This window comes from Calonectris borealis, chromosome 20 (genome assembly GCF_964195595.1).
Source record: "Calonectris borealis chromosome 20, bCalBor7.hap1.2, whole genome shotgun sequence".
NCBI classification, from domain to species: domain Eukaryota; kingdom Metazoa; phylum Chordata; class Aves; order Procellariiformes; family Procellariidae; genus Calonectris; species Calonectris borealis.
In genome coordinates this window covers 9,428,616-9,447,425 of record NC_134331.1, presented here as the reverse complement: position 1 = coordinate 9,447,425, position 18,810 = coordinate 9,428,616, and the positions used below count along the sequence as shown (strand labels likewise).

At 46.4% G+C, this 18,810-nt stretch overlaps 1 protein-coding gene across 1 annotated transcript in view; it reads right to left on the bottom strand.

The window, feature by feature from the left end:
* The window catches only part of DNAH9 (dynein axonemal heavy chain 9), a 182,891-nt gene that overhangs the window by 162,522 nt on the left and 1,559 nt on the right, over positions 1–18,810 (bottom strand). The window contains exons 3-13 of the mRNA XM_075169769.1: positions 17,938–18,160; positions 15,428–15,594; positions 14,191–15,061; positions 12,141–12,271; positions 10,896–11,022; positions 7,829–7,981; positions 6,709–6,834; positions 5,786–6,025; positions 4,509–4,669; positions 3,253–3,409; positions 2,311–2,415 (exon numbers count right to left, since the gene is read on the bottom strand). Of these exons, the coding sequence (XP_075025870.1) occupies positions 2,311–2,415; positions 3,253–3,409; positions 4,509–4,669; positions 5,786–6,025; positions 6,709–6,834; positions 7,829–7,981; positions 10,896–11,022; positions 12,141–12,271; positions 14,191–15,061; positions 15,428–15,594; positions 17,938–18,160 (2,461 nt within the window). The remainder of the gene's footprint in view (positions 1–2,310; positions 2,416–3,252; positions 3,410–4,508; positions 4,670–5,785; positions 6,026–6,708; positions 6,835–7,828; positions 7,982–10,895; positions 11,023–12,140; positions 12,272–14,190; positions 15,062–15,427; positions 15,595–17,937; positions 18,161–18,810) is intronic.

Sequence of the window (18,810 nt, the reverse complement as noted above, 5' to 3'; positions counted from 1 at the left end):
CTCAGCTCAATTGCAAACTGATCACTTGATATTGGTTTTAAAGATTTTGGGACATCAGATGCTTAATTTAAAACCAAAACCACAAGGCAGAAGCTGGGGGACCTCTCCTGATACCTTCACTCACTAATATTTATCGTCTTTTATATTTGCCTGATTGCAGCTTTGTTATTCTTATTCCTCACCTTCCAAAGAGAGCAAGTTTATTAAAGCTAGATCACCTTCTTGCAAACAGCACTTCAGCACGGAAGAAATCTCTCTATATTCACTACTCTAACCTTACTGCTATTTGCCATCTTAAAGTTAAGCAATTAATCGAATTTTTCTCTGTAAGGAACCATATCGACATTAGCTGCATGACTAAGACAGCCAATTAAACATCGCCATGGTTACACTCCTAATAGCAGCCAGGAGACACGATGATGGAATGACAGCCGTGCTGCTTTCTTCAGATGCCACGCTCCAGCCAAGAGCAAGGGAATCATTAGCAGTTGAGTCATATCTGGGCTTCTTTTGTTCAGCTTCCTTTTTTATTTTAAGATCCTCAAAGACTTTTTTCAATGACAACTCTAAACTAGAACCTGACAGAAGAGAAATTGAGAGGGAATGATACATAAACTCCTGTACCCACCTGGGGCTTCTTTGGGACATCATGTAAGGTACTAATTATGAGTGAAAGAGAGATGAGTGAGGAGTTCATGGAGGGGTTCAGAACATCTTTGACTGAAATATTTACAAAAGTGTAGAAACTTCTGGGCTCTAGATCTTTCTGTCTGCAATACCAAGCCCAAAAGGGAGTCTAGGAAGAATTCAGCACCTCAGTCAGACACTGGGATCCTAAAACCTGCACTCAGCTGACACTTGGGTCCAGAAGAACTCAGATACTTCGGCACCTCAATTTTCAGCACTTAAGTCCCCCAAAGCTCAAAACTTTCGGTTCTGCCCATGTCAGAGCTGTCTCGGTCTGGACAGTGCAGTTGAGCACCCACCCTCCACTCAAACTCCCTGGTAGCTGGATTTACCCGGCATTTTCAGAGGATACCAATGAGATTTAGGAAGTCCTGGGCTGCCCCAGATTTCAGCCCCTGCCAGAGGGGATTCACACCCGCAGTGCTTACCCTGGGTGCCCCCTCACCACCCATTGGGCAGGCATGAGCAGGGTACGGAGTGCCTCTCCTCCTGCAATCCTTTCCCCTGTATAAAATATTTCCAGATTTCCTTGTGGGCCAGTAAGAGGAAGGGAAAGAGGAGGCAAAGTGCCAGATTATATATAAGCACAAAGGAATAGGACTCTCTAGCATGATGGGGAGGGTAGTCTCCTTTCCAGCCCTTCTCCAAGGACTGCTGCTGTGCTTCACATGGGACTCACCAATAAAATGCACTGAATGGTTAAACTACGGAGGAGACGAGAAATCATTCTACAGGGAAAACACCTATGCATAGCCAGGCACAGCTCAAATAACTTTCTCCTAGCTTTAATCCCACGTTGTCAGAGTATCCTAGGCAAGCACGTAAGCAAGGGCTGCAGATCAGCTGCAGATTCCTGTTATCAAGTGTCACCCAGCTGACACCGGCTTTCAGGAGCACAACACAGCACCCACAGGGCTGCACGCATTCCTCCTAGGAATTATGCCACTCGGCTGGGAATACCCTCCAAAGCCATTTCGCAAAGCTCTCATTACAAATACTGGAATTAAATCACAGCCACGTGAAAAGAGAGGGAATGAAAGAAGACTGCACAGTCTTGGTGACAGGTAAGCGTTAAGAAAATTAATCTTGAAAATATTCCTATTTGTTGAATATGACACACAACCTGTGCCTGACTGGAGGCAATAAGTAACCCCCAAAAATCCAGCAGGCCATGGATCTGCCCCAAACATCACCCTTCACCTCCATGAAAATTACCCCCTACATGACAGGCTGAGTAGCCATAAGTCAAGGCAGCTCTCTTCCCTAAAATGGTACGCTACAATTATTTCACAGCATATTAATGACACGAGTGGCTTCCTCAGGAAGAAAAGGTACAGAGCCATGGTGTATACTGATCAGGGAAAAGATGCTATAAAGAATTGCCTCAACACAAATGCTGTAACTGGAGAAGAAAAGAAGTGACAAAAAATGTTTGCAGCACATCACTGCTACATTTTGTCAGTGCTGTGATATTCATGTGATTAATCTTGGGATATAATCCCTCACCTACCTACACATGGAACTGAAAATGGCAACATGCACTTTCCATATTTACCCTCACTCCAAAGGCTGCAGCATGGCTCTGGCTTGTTTGTATTTATTTACGAGCATTTCTCCACTTACCTGTACAGCAACCACAGAAAGGACCTCAACTGAGATCCTGTTAAATTCATCAAAACAGCCCCAGGCTCCTGTCTGGGAAAGGCCTTTGTAAATATTCCCACAAGACTGGAAAAAAAAAAAATTACAAGAGTGAAATCACAAATGGAATCAACTCCAGCAAAAAATGGATTTTATTTCCCAGCCTGTTTATTTATAGCAATTTACAGTCTATTGTGGGTATTTAGAAAAGTGCATGGAAGCAGCAGGCACAACTCAATTATAATATTTATAGCTCTGCACAGTTTGCCACTTGATTTGCTAATTGCACTTTCTCGATATATCTATGCACTGGTTTCATTTAAAGGTCACCTGTGCTGAATTACTGATGGCCCCGCTTCCTGGGAGAGCCCATAAGCTGAATAAAATATGATCCAAGGCTACCAAAATTACTGTACTGTGCCAGACTGGCAGAGAGCAAGACTCAGCCTAACAATTCAGTGTTCTGCAGCGGCTGAAGGTTCAGAACATTTTGGCCTTATTCTGGGAGAGGATCCTGAGAAAACCAGGACAGGTCCCTTCCCATGCTAGGGCCTGCCAGCCTGCAAGCATGCCAAGAAGAAACAACTAGGGTCGAAGTATCGGTGCAGCCTCAGTCTCAACTGAACAGGCCAAAATTTTTGAAACATATCACATGGAATCTAACTCCAGAAGGAAAGGGAAAGGAATAACGAGGCAGAGAGCACAGTTCAGGTCTCTGCCTCCTGAAGAACCTTGTGCAAGTCTTAGAGAAGAAAAGGTAGGAGGAGAAAAAGGTGTTCAGCAGAAAGGAACATAGCAGGGATTTGAGGAGAGGTGATGGATCAAAGCAATCTCAGCTGGATTACTCTCATCCTTCAGGTTTCATTGGGCTCCGAGCATCCCCAGCCCCACATGACGGCACTGCAGCAGAGGTGGGAGCAGTACCTTGTAGTCCATCTGCTCGGAGCAGTTAAACACATACACCATGATGCCCAGGGCTCGCCCCAAATCTTTCGTAGTCTCCGTCTTGCCAGTGCCTGCAGGGCCCGCAGGTGCTCCACTCATGGTCAGGTGCAGCGACTGGGTCAGGGTGATGTAACATCTTTCACAGCAAAGGATGAAAGAAAAAAGGAAAGAGACTAAAACTTGGTCCAACAGGTCACTGTTGGGCTGCAGAGAAACGGCATGAGGGCAATGGACTCAGGAGAGCCTTTCTTCTGTAAAGCTGTACATGAGCAAGGTACATGTCTAGGCTGAAAGTCCTCTTAGGCATTAACACCTCTGCCCAGCTGTGTTTTCTCCAAGAGATACTCATTTTTCACCGGGGTTTGCCCAACCTCTTCATGTCCGGGTTCTGCTCTCTTTGGATTCTCATACCACTCACGGATATGGGGCATGTTCCCAGATAGTATGAGAAAAGGTCAGCTTTTCTGAAAGACCTTCCTCTTGCTTCCCAGTGCTCTTCAGCTCAGAGGATCCCATTCCCCATCATTGACAGAAACCTGCTCAGATGGCCTATGAATGAACCCACTCAACGCTGCAGCTAGTCCCAAAACTCCTCTGTCATGCTGATGATGGACACCAGGGAGGTGCCCACATGTGGGTGTCTATATTCCCTGTATAAGCCACAGCACTGTAGACAATTCAGCCAACAAAACCTGATAACGCATGGGGGCGTGGCTCAGCTGACTAATATTGGTGACTAGAGCCACCTGAGATGCTCCTGGCTTCTGAAATGTTACATAGGATGGAAAGTTATGACAAGAGGTCCATAGGAGACTTGCATGCTTCTGGATTGGCAGCTGGAAGCCAGGTGGGACAACGCAGAGCACCTCAAGTCACCTAGGTGTCCCCCTTGAGACAACTGAACCAAGTGGTAGATGTCTGCAGACGGGATGAAAGCTTGCTAGGCTCCCTAACTCTATGGGGTGTGGACACCCTGTGCGCAGGCAGACAGCCACAAGTGAGCATCTTAATCTGCAAGCTGAATCCCACACCGGGATCTGAGGCACAGGTACCCAGAGGGTACAACCATCAAATCACAAACCAGGTGAGAGTTAAAGTTCTGCCACCGGATTGCTGGGACAAGCAGAAAGAACAAGAGGGATGTGGGTGTCCAAATTAAATCCATCTTTGGTTGGCAGCTCTTTCTCTAGCCGCATGGCAAAGCCCAGCTACGATGGTATTTCCTGGGGACTTACCTGTCGGTCAGTGGAGTGATCACAAGCCGAGGGGTATTGCCAAGGTATTCGTAGGAGTACAGGAACTGGGCATCACAGATGTTGGCAAAGCAATGCCGTTCCTCATCTGACCATCTGTGCCGGAGCTGTGACAGCCAAATGAACGCCTGGGCATTGTCCACCTGCAACGCACCCACAAGCACCATCATGGGAAGGCCAGGGATGCCAGGCACACACAGCTCCGGTGCCAAAATGGTGACTGCAATGAAGTTTTCATTGCGGATGGACGGGTCCTCACTGTGAAGGCAGGTGTGGTGAGGAAGGTCACCTCCCTGTAATGTGGTCACCCCCTGAAATGTCACCTTCCCATCTCTCATCAGTAGAGGGTAGGAAACAAATTAGTAACCATGTTGGTGGGAGAGCAAAAAGTAAATACCCAAGAGAAAGAGCAGCACAAAAAGACTCCCGAAGAGGAGATTTAAGAAGCAGCAAGCCATGAAGAGGCTCTTATAATGCAAGCAGAATAAGAGGAGGAGCAGAGGCTGTCTAGGCAGGGAAGGGGCCACAGACAGCACCAGGGAAACGGGCTGGGGACAGGAGGACAAGGACAGCCATGGCCAGCGCTCTCTGCACAACGAGTAGGCAGGTCCAGCAGATGGACAGCTTTACCATAAACTGGGCCAAGGTACCACCAAGCCCAGCTAAGCCTTGAAGCCAGAAACCCTGCGAGCAGCCTGGCTGCCTCTGAGAGGACACAGAGGAGGGTAAAGCCACAACCCAGCACACTCAGGGCACCTTCCCACCCACCTGCAGGGCTGGACACTTGACACAGTGTCAAGGACAGGGCAGTGGTGTGGGAGAGGTGTGCAGGACAAGGGAGTCCCAAAGGAGTCCCTGTGGCCCCACACCAAACCAAGGAAGCTACAAAAAGAAAAGCCCAAATGATTTTTCCTACTTTCTAAAGACATAACAGAGACTGCATCCAGCAGCCTCCCAACACAACGCCATCATCCACCAACTTGTGCCTTGGCAACAGGACACAGGGCCAGACTCTCACTACTGGTGTGAATGTGGCAAGTACCACAAGCCCCTTGGTGTTGCATGGCCATGATAGAGAACAGCACTGCAGGCTTACGGTGGCTTTCTGCCTCCTTACCGCAAACATTGTAGAAGTGAATTTAGTTGCGTATCTCCCACTGAGACAGGCAGTGATCTGAATGGCTTGTGGTTGGTCTATCACTCCTGTAACCCCCACTCCAATACCCAACACAGGACCATGCTGAGCTGCGAACACAAACCTTCTGCGCTATCATCTTTGCCACCACGTCCCGTGCGTGCACATCGATGGTGCATATGGTCATGATTTTCTGCCTGTCGCCCTTGGAGAGCTGCCCAATCAGCATGGTAACAAGGGTGTTCAGCTGGGTCACTTGCTTCTTGTGATATTCCTTCATTGCATTCTCGTAGCCTTCCTCCACTCTCGCGAAGGCAATCCCAACCTCAGTTGTCCACCAGATCTGAGTGCAGGAAAGAGCCACCTAGGGGAATGGACTGGCTCAGTATCACGGAAAAGACCAGAGCTTCCTTACATTCAAGAGTGTCTGATCCACAGGGAGATCAAGGATGAAGTATCCGTGACATGAAATTAAGTATTTTTTCATACAGTAGTCACAGCAGACAGGACAACAGGGATCTGCTCTGTGACATTCATCTAAAACGTCATATCAGTGGTAAACACATTTAGCAGCTACTTATTAGTAAATCAGCACCTTTCAAATGCCTGACACAGCAGAGGAGGAAGAGCTGGAGACCACGAGGCTGTCACAGGTGCATCTGAAGGGCTCTTTTCTCTCATTAGGCCTCACCACTTTGTTTTCCTGCTGTACCTCTCGCTCCTCTGGGTGTATAGACTTCCCGTGACCCACAGGGTACAGCAGGCACTGCCCAAGCTCCCGAGCTCTGTAACCCAGTCAAGAGCATATCTTCCCTGGAGCCCCAGTCAGAGCATGGAGCTCAGCCTGGAAACTCCATCAGGAGATTGCCAGGATAAAGGAGAACTCATCCTTCCTCCCTCCTGGACAGCACAGTGGAGGCCAGAAACGTCCCCATCCACAGCTAGATGCCATTACTGAAAGAAGGGAAGGGCGGGATTGAAGGGGAAGCCAAGCGCTGCCTTTCCCAGGTGCCAGCCTGAGTGGAGAGGAAGAGCAGTGACAGATACCTGGGCAGGGTAGTCAAAGAGCCACTGTTCTCTCGGCTTCTCCTCGTAAGCCATGACGGCTTCCGTCATCTCGTCTCTCACAGTAGCCCTCATACTCTCTAGTACGTGATTCAGCCAGACCTCAACCTGCAGAAGAGATTAAATCACAGTAACACATTTGCTCTTCTTAAGTGCCTTTGGTAACTAGTGAAGATAGGGAATGGGACAAGCGTCTCAACTCTCAAGTTAAACAAGCCTCACAGCCTCCTTCAGACTGGGTGGATTTAGCCAATTGTGGTACTGCAGGATTAGCATCTATTTCCAGACACCAAGAATACAAGGTAGATTTTTCTTGAACCCCAGATATAGGAGAAACCAAAATGAACTCCACCAATGAGTAATTTAGTTCAGTGCGTTCCACCTCCAGGCCATGACAGAATCACTCATGAGACTTGGGCACAATCTGCCAGCAGCAGGAGAAAGCTGCTGCCGTAGTTGGGAACACAATTCCTGCTGAATTTCCTGCAAAGCCCTCACTGAGAAGATAGTTAAATGCAGCAAGCTCCATCACTGGGGAGCTCAGTAGCTGGTATTACGACTTTAGCTTCCTATTATAGTCCATGGAGAAAGGTGCAACTACAGGGAGAGATAAGCTGAGCAGTAGTTTGATTCTTAAATTTCGTACTTGAACTCTTCCTATGAAAGAAGGAAGATTTGGAAAACAGGGAAAAAAGCCTTCTCTTTCAAAAGATACCCGTGCAGACGTACTATGGAATAGCTTAGTCTATTTTCAATCTGCATCCCCCCCCTTACCAAGGATATTTGTTACAAGCTGTAATACTAACCTTCAAAATGTCTTTGAAAAATTCAAATAAAAAAACCTAGTTAGAAGAAGGTCACAGCCCTTTCTCTCACTGTGGACTGCAACACCTATGCCCCACCTTAGTGAGGACTTATCCAGAGTGGGACCAAGAGCTGTGGTGTAAGGAGGAATTAAATTACACACCACCTCTTCCAGCCTTTGTCACACATAAAGGAAGAGTAGTGAAGCTCTACACTGTCTTGACTACAGATGCCCACACAAGGGGCAGAAGAGCAGACTCCACTGGACAGTTTTGATAGACAAGGTCTTCCCTCTCACCTGCCCGCTGCAGTCACAGGGTTCACTGAAGCTGACATATTCCTCTTCTTTACTGTACATTCCCAGGCCAACCTTGGTTGCTTTTTGCTCAGAGTCCAGCTGGAAATTCATCCTGGCCAAGTTGTCAAAGAGTTTGGAAAGATGACGTTGCACCTGCAAAAGTAATTGTGTCAATAAAGCGACTGAGACAGGACAAGTAGAATGGAGATCACCATTCATGTCACAGGCACAATCATGTTTACAAAGCATGATCTTGGACATCTTGGTAGCACCACATCTTCTCATACATGGCCAGGATACTGCCAACACAAGCCTCTTGCTGTCTCTGCCAATACTTCTACATGATTCAGAAAACAGACATGCCTTAATAAATCATATTTCCCCATTGGGAAATCTCCCATGCAGGGCAAAAGCACAGAAAGCATTCAAATGTTGCATGACCTCCTAGCCTCAATTTCCCTACATGTAGTGATGAGAGGTCTCTAGCCATTGCTCCACGTCATCCTATTCTCAGCACACTGTGGAGTTTTCTTCACTATGAATCTTTCTGTTTTTTCACTACTAGAAATCAATTTTGTTCCAATAAAAAGTCCTGAATTCTCCTCCATGAAGAAGAAAGACCTTTATTTCTGGCCAAGACCCATGATAAACAGCTCAACAACCCAGACCTTCTACAAAACCCCCATCTTGACCAAAAGCACTCTTCCAGAAGGAAAAGAATAATTCAGTCCTGTCCTGTTCACACCCGGCTGAGTTTGAAAAGCCAACAGGAAAATGTTAGCATCGCTGCTGCAGGCTCTCAACATCAGCACCTGCCTGCTGGGAGCTGAGCAGGTCATCAACACTTCTTTAGATCACTACATAACACACAACTAAATCACTGTATGTGTCACACACCACTGCCAACAAAGGTGGGCTTCTCCCAGGACTGATGTTCCCACAACAAGGGTCAGCTCACAAAGCTGTTCCAGACAGGAGCTGCCTCTCTCAATGACAGCCAGAATCAGGGAGATGGACAGACTCCCATGGGTGGGATGAGAAATGAGAACAGCCCGTGATGCCTGGTGCTCTAAGGCTTTCAGAGAAAGACGGGTGGACTTGTCCGTTTAATTTTTACTCACTGACTCACAAAGGATTACAACACTCCTTCTCACAAGCTGTCCTGCAGGTGGACATAGCTCGGTACTCTTCTTACACACGTTCAAGCAGGGCCAAATCCTGGAAGGTGTTAAGTACCTCTGAGAAGCAATGGGCACTCAGCTTCTCCCCAGATAAGCATATCTCCTTTCAAATCTTCAGTAAACCATAGAAACCTTTTCTTACATCTCGAAGTTTCTGCTCACAAATCCCCACTGTGTTCCCAGACCCTGGCCAGTCTGCAGGGCTTCGGATGTCCTCCAACACTTGGTGCAATCCTGCCCCCAGAGCCCTGAATACACCTGAATCTGCACAAGTTCAATACCCAGTTCAAGAGGATAATATCACTGTGTATTTAATCCTCCTTTAAGAATTATCAGAAACTACAGTGGAAAGGCTGAGAGTGTATCCGTGTATGATCCTGCTTGGCATTTACTTTGATTTTACTGCAAATAGTTTTGAATAACAGAAAACTCCAGGAATTTCTTCTTATTCCACGGCGCATTTCAACACAGTATCTTTTCTTTGCTTCCTGTGGTTTTTTTTCCTCTCCATTTTAAGTATCAATCAACTATGTATTTATGATACTCTGCAGGCTGAAATCACCCAGCGGCAGAAACAGAGACAAGCAGGTTAGTGGCAAAACCCAGCGTTTCCAAATGTGCGTGCAAACCTGCTCCATTCATGTACTCACATGAATGCTGAAAATGATGAAAAGCTTGAAGAAGGTGAGATTACTCAGTACTGAAAGATGGAATAAGGAATTCATTCCTTATCAAACAATCTCCATTTGCTGTGAACATTTTGATTGGTTTTACATACCAACCTCGAGATATATAATGCATCCCAAAGAAGGTCAGCCAGAACACAGCATTGCCAGGCAAAGTGGCCGAGGTTTCCTGACAGCAACTGCTGTAGCACTAATAATCAATCCTAACGCTGCTATGTTTTGTATGGAAAAACATCTGCAGGACTGAAGCCTCTGAACTCTGCCCACTGGGGGATAGAAAGTGTCTGTGCTCCTCTGGGGAATTGGGGGAAGAACACAGTGAAGCCAGTTCCTAAAACAGGAAGGTTACTACAAGTTCCTCCACAGGATGATCCAGCAATCCACCAAAGTCAACAGGAGGAATGGTATATTTGGAGTGATTTTCCCACACCTGGCATTCAGGCACCATCCCCAGAAACCCAGCCTAGAGAGGAGGAGCCTCCTCAGTCAGATGGCGCAGAAGCCCAGTGCAGGAGGTCAGATACCCGGCCTGGCCCCTGAGCTGCGCAGGGTTGGATGGCAACCCAAGAGATCTACTTGCTTGCCTTGGCCATAGCTGCTATCTGACCACCAGTTGTCTTACGTCTTTCAGGTTGTATTCTCTCCCCCTATAATCAGGACATCCCAAAGGCCTTTGCATGGGGGAAGAAAGAAGTGGCGGACTAGCGAATGCATCTTCTGTCTAATAAAAGGCAACTCTCCAAGCCATCAGTTGTCAACACTTCCACATTTGAATGCCCAGTCTGTGGCTATTCCAACAGCAGATGCTGTTTGGTGGCATCCCAGGCTGGGGATCCAAAGTCAGCAACAACTTTTGGCTGAGATCCTCAAGAATGATGGTTTCCTCCAACCTCGCTGTATCCCAGCAGAAACAAAACCACTGGTTTTATGGCATCAAAAACATAGCTCTACTCTGTGCAACGCTTTCAGAACCATCTGCAAGCATCACCAGGGTTAGATCAGACAACATACAGTGCACATGTTGCCTTTCAAAGATGACAGATGAAGGCCAGCTGTGAAAGAATTATTATTAATTCAAGTGAGGGTGGGAGAAAAAGCACTTAAGAAAGAGTAAGTTACAGGAGAGTCCCAAGACAGCATCTTCCACTGTGACATTACTGACAGCTGGAAAATGCAAAGGTGATGCAGTACAAGGCTTACCAGCTGTGGGTTGGTGCCATTGGAAAGAATATCCAATAAATCTGCAGAAGAAATGAAGTAAAACCTGGGAAAGGCCAACCTCTTCATGTCCAAATATTCAGCCAAAGCCTTCTCACACAGAGACAACCTGGGAAGACAAAGCAGGTAAACAGAGTCCAGGACAGGTGGGTAAAAATCCTTTCATGTTTCATGCTACAGTTTGGGTTATCAAGCAGATTTTCTCCATGGGGAAATGCCAGACATGAGGTGAGCCTGTAGGCTGGTTCTCTACAGCATTTTCCAAAAAGATCAACGTAGCACACAGTAACTCATAGACCTCTCTTTACTCCCAAGGGTCAAACAGCCTCAGTCAGAAAAGCCTCATAAAAAAGCAGAAACACAGGTGGAAGAAGAGGCTAGAAAGGGTTTGCAGTCTGACCTACTGTTTTAGACAAGCTCATAAGTGCCACAGGTGATTTCACACTGGGAAACTGCTTTTATTCTAATGAGCCGCATTTTAAAGTCTGATTCAGACCTACTCAGCTTTTTGTGTTTGCAAAGCCTGAAAGGAAACTTGTTTGCACCAATCTAAAATGAATCTTTCAGTGTTTACATGCTAAACTGCTGCTGATCTTACAAAGTTCATAAATAACATGCAGCTAGTCCTCTGTGAGGAACATTGGCCTTATCCGATTGAAAAATAAAATAAACCTTTATTTTAAATGGATAGTTATTACTGACACAACAGCTATCATATCAACTTTTAGGTGTGTTCCAGGTAGACAAGCTCACATGTTAAGCGAGAAGTGTATCCATCTCAGGACACTTAAGGTCTTTCTCAGAGAGTCTAGTTAGACCATGTGTCAAGGGTATACATGCAGAGATAATTTCGTAAATTAAAGAACATGGGCTCAGCTCTGCTGCAGATCTCCCTGCTTGGACTGCTAAATAGGTATTTAAGACATTGTATTTGGGGTGGCAGTGAGGCCATGTGTTATTAAAATCAGCTGAATGCCTAGCCTTGTATGTGTGCAAATCAATATTCAGGATAAGAATTTGCATGTACACAAAGCCAGACTCCACTTTGGGGGCTTCAGGGTGATGGATCACAAATAAAAAGACTCAAGAAAGATCAGAAATGCTGCGACTTGTGAAGGCAAGGAATGCACAGTCTAGCAAGAAAGCCTTGGAGCACAGGTTAAACAAACTTATTAGAGTTAATGCCAGTCTCTGTCAAAATCCTGGGATTTTTGAAGTTCTACCTACCTACTCTGAATGTCCTCCAGTTGTTGGGATAGACCTGGTTTATTGGTGGCCTCAACTACATTTGGGGTTTTCTGAGCTTCATAGGCCAGTTCTTTAAAATCCACATCAATCCCTTCAAAGCGTTTGGAGTCCTAAGAAGCAATACAAGGAACACATTCACGGTAAAACACTAATTTTATGCTAAAAGATCTCATCCTCTAGGTGCTGTCTTTGGGCTGGGGGAAAAGACTCTCTGCAGAGAGCCTCCTGCCCAGTGCAGAGGGACCTCTCCACCATTTCAGAAGGGCTTTTCCATCCACGTGCCCGAAACAAGTCTCCAATTGGGCACTTGCAGCCTTCTCACTGTAACCCAAAGGGGCCGTGGATAAAGTGATCCATGCAGAAGCCAATGCCTAGGAGTAACCATTTTCATGGGATTGAATTCCCCTTTGAATGTCTCCCCATAATTCTTCCTCTCCCGTGTCCAGGTGAAATACCAAGTTTCCCTGGCCACAGCAGCAGGAGGTGCTCCCGTATGGGGGAAAGGCTACCGACCCCATGTGAGTTCCCTCCTCCTCTCTTGCTACAATGTAGGAGTCCCAGTGCTCATCCCTGAAATGGGTACGATGACACTTGCAGAGGAGAGCCCTTCCTTGCCTTGAGTAAGGCCATGGAAACCCCACGTCGGCAGCAGAGGAGCATGCTGACAATTATGCTTCGCACCTAACAGGGACCCTGAATTTCTGGAGTTAACAGTGAAAAATAAATAAAGTTATGTTCAAAATGTCTCTGCTCCTCCCCTCTTCCCAAGCCAGGCCTCCTGAGTGAGCCGAGACACTGAATAAAAGTGCTCCAAGCTTTCCTGGTGACAATTCCACGTTAACCTGTGTTCAGCCCCAGTAGCAAGGCTCTGGCTGGAGGATTGAGCCTCCCTGCACAGAAGCCATGTAGCCAGCTTCAGATGTGCATTCCTGCCAGCACATCCTCCCCCAGCCCTCGATGCATCCCGAGGAGGTTCAGCCTCCAGAGGCTTTGAGCTTCAAGTTTTCTTCTAGGGAAGGGAAGAGGCTGCTGGTTTGTGCCACCTGCCAGATGGGTATTGAGATGCAGACAGCTGCCCAGTAGGATGCAGATTTAAATCATGCTGCGATTTCATACATGCCATTAGATAGCTGTTGGATCTTAACAGCTTGCTGGCACATGGTACAGCCTTCAGGGCACTGGTTATTAGCACCTGTATATATTGCCCAGTAAGCAAGGTGTGCCCAGCGCTCTCCAAAGCAGAGGGAGGAACAGCCCACGCACACCAGAGTGAAGGGATGGAGACAGGGTAGTATATCGTCTGGGTGTCACCGGGCTGTGCACACCCCCTCTTGGGTGTCAGTCCCTCGGCAGTGCTGTCAGTGACGCTGCACGTGGGTGGGGACAGCAGTGACACAGTCAACTGCAGTTCACTCTTGAGTGAAAGGCAGGTTCCTCAGTACGGCTGTGAGTGGTCCAGGAACAAGCTCAGAAGATTTTCTTAATAATCAAGGGAATCTGAAATAAGACTGGAAGCTGGACTCGAAGATACTCCCAAGGAGGTCATCAATAACAACTCTGTTCCATTTTCCAAAGCAGGAGAACAGCTGCTCTCCCCCTGCACCAGCGCTGAAGCCAGGGAAGGGGATGCTGCCAAAGCTGCCTGGTCTAGCTCTGGTTTGACAATTTGCAATGTCTGAGTAATTATCCCAGTCCTCTCCCCTCCGAGGAAAGAAGGAACATGCCTGCAGCACTGAAGGAAGCTAGCAGCCTCGCGCTCAGTTTCCAGGAACTCTGTATTTGCTATGCAGCCGTGGAGGGGAGAAAATCAGCTTCTCGGTATGGCTCAAACACAACCCACAGTACAAAAACATCCTGGGGCAGCACTAGGGAAACTGCTATTGCACCAAGGGAGCCTCCAAAAAAACAAGGCAGCAGGAGAAAAGCCCAGCTTTGGGGAACGTGGCATTATAGATAACCCTATTTCATATAATGGAGGCTTTCCTTCAACACTTTCCAAACAGGAAAAATAGGATTTGGGGTTTCATACCTCGGGAAGCTGTGCCCGTATATCTTCTGAGCCTATGAATATGCTCTCCAAATGAGACCATGTATGCTGCACTTCGAACCAGAGAGAAATGACGGAGTCCACGGTGGACAGCTTCCTCTGCCATGCAGACACTTCCTCCAAGAAAAAAGCAATATATTTGGATGTCATTAAATTCTGCAGCTGCACCTGATTGTCTTCTAAAGTTTCAATGAGTTCCTCATCTGACTTCAGCAATGGGATGTTCGTCCGGAGGTGAGGCTCATATTGAAACTCCATGGTACTCCAAGTCATTTTTAGTTCCTTCAGGACTTTCTCCATACTCATTTCTCGCACTGCTTTGTCCACAATGCCACGAACTTCATCCTCAAAGTTATGCAGGTTGAGCTTCAGAAGGTCAGCCAGCGTGGTGTCTGAGTCCATCACAAACCTCACACCCGTCATCTGCATCAGTTGATTCCAGTGTCTTTCTCTAATGGCGGGATTTTGAAGTTCTGCCACAGCTTTCAGGGCCGTCAGCATGTTCTTCACCTTGCTGTCCAGCCCGGTGAAAGCATCCCATGCCCTCATTTCCTTATCCAAATTCCGAATCTCTCTTGCAAACTTTTTACACTCCAGATCCATGTTTTCCACATTAATATCCACCCATTTGGTGGTCTGCCAGTCAACAAGGCTAGTGTTCACAAGAGAGATCATATCCCAGAGTTCTTTGAGAAGACACAGCTCCTTTCTGCACTGCTTCAGCTGTTTATAATCTGGTACCATGACTTCAAACAGACCAGCTGATTCATAAATCGAGGTCATGATTGACTCCATTTGTTTAATCTCAATGTGCTTTGCATCCAACAGTTGATAAGGCTTTTCAGTGTCAAACCTAGAAAGAAATGTTTATTTTCCATAAGTGATACTGTAACAACTTCTAAAGAAAACATAAAACAAACAGTGCCTCTAAGAGGCAAAGCAGAAATGAAACGCCTATAGTACACATTGATGGTACAGCCACGTGGCACTACTGACGCCACCTTAAAGCAATATTGTACACTCAGCATCCAAATTCAATCTCTTGCTAACACTGGACAGTGTTCCCAGGGACAAAACACCCCAGGCATAACAGATACCACACTGTGAGAAAGTAGGAAATGTATGCAAGGACCCGAGCATATGTCCTCAGGCCACTCAGAGATGATCCCATAACACTTTTTTCCCTCGGGGCTTCTCTGATGCTATAATTTGCCCGTACCTGAACGGTGCTTCTTTCCGAAATCGCTCTCTGAATCTGTGCTGCTCAACATCAAACATCGCACAGCTCTTGCGCAGAACTGTCATTTCGTTTGCCTGCAGAGGAGCCACATGCTGTTTCACAGCAATTGCCAGCTTTTTTATATTGTTCCATTTTTCTGGCAGCTCCTGCAAGAAAAATTTAAATGCTAGTAGGCAGTATTTGATATTCAATATAAGATGCATCTGATCTGTTTATGGATAATCACAGAACAGGAAAAGCAACAGATTCCACGTCTAAAACTGTAAGGAAGTTTTGCTGTGATGCAAAGGCTAAACACACAATTTGGGATAAAACTTACGAGTTATTCAAAATTTTGAAGACTAATGAAGACTGAGACCTTATAACTGACTGCTCTGATTGTAAAAACATGTTCAATAACTTCAGAAGAAGGGTCCCAGACTAGGTCCTGGGCTCCCATGATGGGTCAAGGCTCGAGAGAGAACAGTGATCCTAACATCAAGCCCAGCAGGACCTGGAACCTGCTGGGAGAGGCTGAAGGCAAAAGAATGGGCTGTGAATACCAGGTCGTCAGATCGTCTGGCTTCCCAGAGCTAATTAAGAAACACAGCCTGGGAAATTTCCTGCCTTAGAGCAGAAGATATTACACCAGAAGGACTTCTAGAGAGCCCGCTGGGGCAAATCCCTCCAGATCATATATATAATATTAGTACTAAATAAGACTGTTTTCTTTCTCAGGTCTGCATCCAAGCTGCAAGAGCGCAGCACTGCTGACAATCCACCCTCTGTACCTGGGCTATTCTTCAGAAAGGGATTTTATTTCTTCTCACTAGGCTTCTCAGGCCATATTCTCAGTCCAGACACTGACAACAGCCAAGGGCTCTGCTGCCCTCAAGTCCCAGTGCTTTGCTCTTGGAGAGCCCACTTCCCCATGTACTGTGCAAGTCTACAGGAAAGACTTTGGTTTCTTTTCATCTCAGTTCACATAGTTGAGGAAATTAATAGAGACCCACCAATACTATGGAAAGAAGGGAAATAACCTGGAGGCAGCTCCAAGGCGGCAGAGACAGCCAGAGCAGGGCCAGTCCCTCCTGAGAGGTCTCTTTCTGGCACTTTATATTTCAGTCTCAATAGAAATCACTATCCATGACCACATCAGGGCACACATGGAGCTGCTTCCTTGTCCTTCTCATACAAACTACCAGCTCCAGCCCGTCCATCTCCAAAGCCATGGAGGGAGCAGTACCTAGAGGAACTTATTTTTGGTTTTCCCACTGTATACAGGAGTGAATGAATCATTTAACTACCTGTTGCTGTCACTTGCTGGAAAGAACAAAACTCTTTTTTCTCCTGCATCTGAATGGCTGCCCTGCATCCCTCATGTCTTCTACCAGAAAAATAAATCCGTTGTTTGAATGTACTTGCACAAACAGGCACCAAACAAGCAGCTCTCAGGCAGAGGAATTTGCAGAGCTGGGTTCCCCGCAGCACCATGTTTTATGCTGGACTGAAGCTGTTGCAGCAGCCAGACCATCCATGTAATGCAATTCTCCTGGTTTTCAGGGAGTCTGCAGGAACTTAGGTATTTTTAGGACCCTTAACTATTCCAGATTTGGTGACCCGACCACCCATGGATCACGGTTGCACAAGCAGAAAACCAGGGGATTGCTAAACCCCACTCAGCTCCCATGCAAGCCTGCAGCAGAGAACTTGGAGTCTTTGCTGCACAGCTGCATAAGGCAGAAACATCTCCCCAAAAGGTCCTGCTTCAAACCTTGTGTCCTACACAGACCCCTCTGCCCACAGGCCCCCATGACTGTAGGGTATCCATCAGCATGTAGCAACACGCTTCTCCTGTTCACTGTAACATCTTGGCAGTTGCCAGTGCTTGTCTCCTGTTCCCCAGGGCCGGCTGGGCATCTCACAGTCTTTTCTAACCTCCATCTTATAGTCCCCTTTCTAGAAATGAAAGGAATTCCCAAAAGAAAACTGATTCATCAGAGCCAGATGTGGAAAGGTGCCAAAACACTTTCATAACCTGCTCCCAGTGATGTCCTCTGGGTCAAGCAGATTTGGTGTTACAGACCCAGTGGAGGACTGATGTCCTATGAGAAGGCAACTCCTTTGCCAACATTATACTTCCCATCTCCACAGTTGCCAAGAACTGGCTTATTTAAAAATAATTATAATTCAACCTAATTAACAGATGTATTTGAAAATGCACTAATTTTTTTCAAGAGTAATCACTGGGAGTTGGAGCAGGCAATTCTATGTTTTTCATACATAACAAAAGACTTAATCTCAGCTTTAAAATAAAAATCTCAATATAACTCCAAAATTTAGAGCTATTAAGGCACATCCCACAATAGCAAAATATTATCTGCTGAGGCCCCCTAATGACAGGGAGTAGAGTCTTAAATATTCCTGCAATGAATATAACGCAAAGCTCACACTCTCTTTCACATCTGCTACTCGACAAATTGATGTGTCCACCACAAGTTTTCACCCACCTCCAGTTGCTTATAGACTTCCTCCGGCAGCTGTTGCTCATATGTCTTCAGCAGTTCAATGGTTTGCTTCAGGGGCTCAAACATGGCATCGGTGACACTGTGCCTTTCTTTAACGGCCAGGAGATGACCCATAATCTCCACCAAGCCATCATAATCGCCTTTTTCAACCTTTTTGCTCAAACCTTTATCGGCAGTTTTTATGAACTCATCAAGGTCAGCCAAGCTATATAACACAAAGCAGGAAAGCACAAAATGAGAGCAGTTCCTACTGAAATAATTATCGGCCTTACACCAGGCAGCTGGACCGGCATGGACAGGGGAAAGGCCCGGCTAACCCTGTCCATTGCATGACAACCTGCTGAGGGCATCAGAACCACAATTCATGCTCAAAGGGATCATTCCTTCCTGCAAGGAATAGATAAATAGGTTGGGATTTCTCAGGCTGGAGAAAAGGTATCTGAGAACGAGTATGAATGAGACCTGTGAGTTCAGGAGTGGTCTGGAGAGAGTGAGTTTGAAAGGACAGTTTTCATCTCGTCTTTTCCAATACAAGAATTCAAGATCCCCAAATGAACCTGGCAGGTTGCAAAGCTACAACAAACGTGTTCTTCACACACTGCCTCATTTCATAGGGTAACTTCCTGCTGCAGGAGGATGCAGATGATAAAAATTCATAGCAATTAAGAAAAACAATCGAACATTTGTGGGAGAAAAATTCCATCCAGGTCTTTAAATACAAAGGCATGACCCCCGTCTCTCAAAGTCCTTTAGCTATAAATTGTCAGAGACAAAGTTTCCCTACCTGCTTACCCTGTTCTTAATCTCACCAGCTACTGGGCACTGTTGGCAAAGGCATGATGGGCTCCTGGTTCT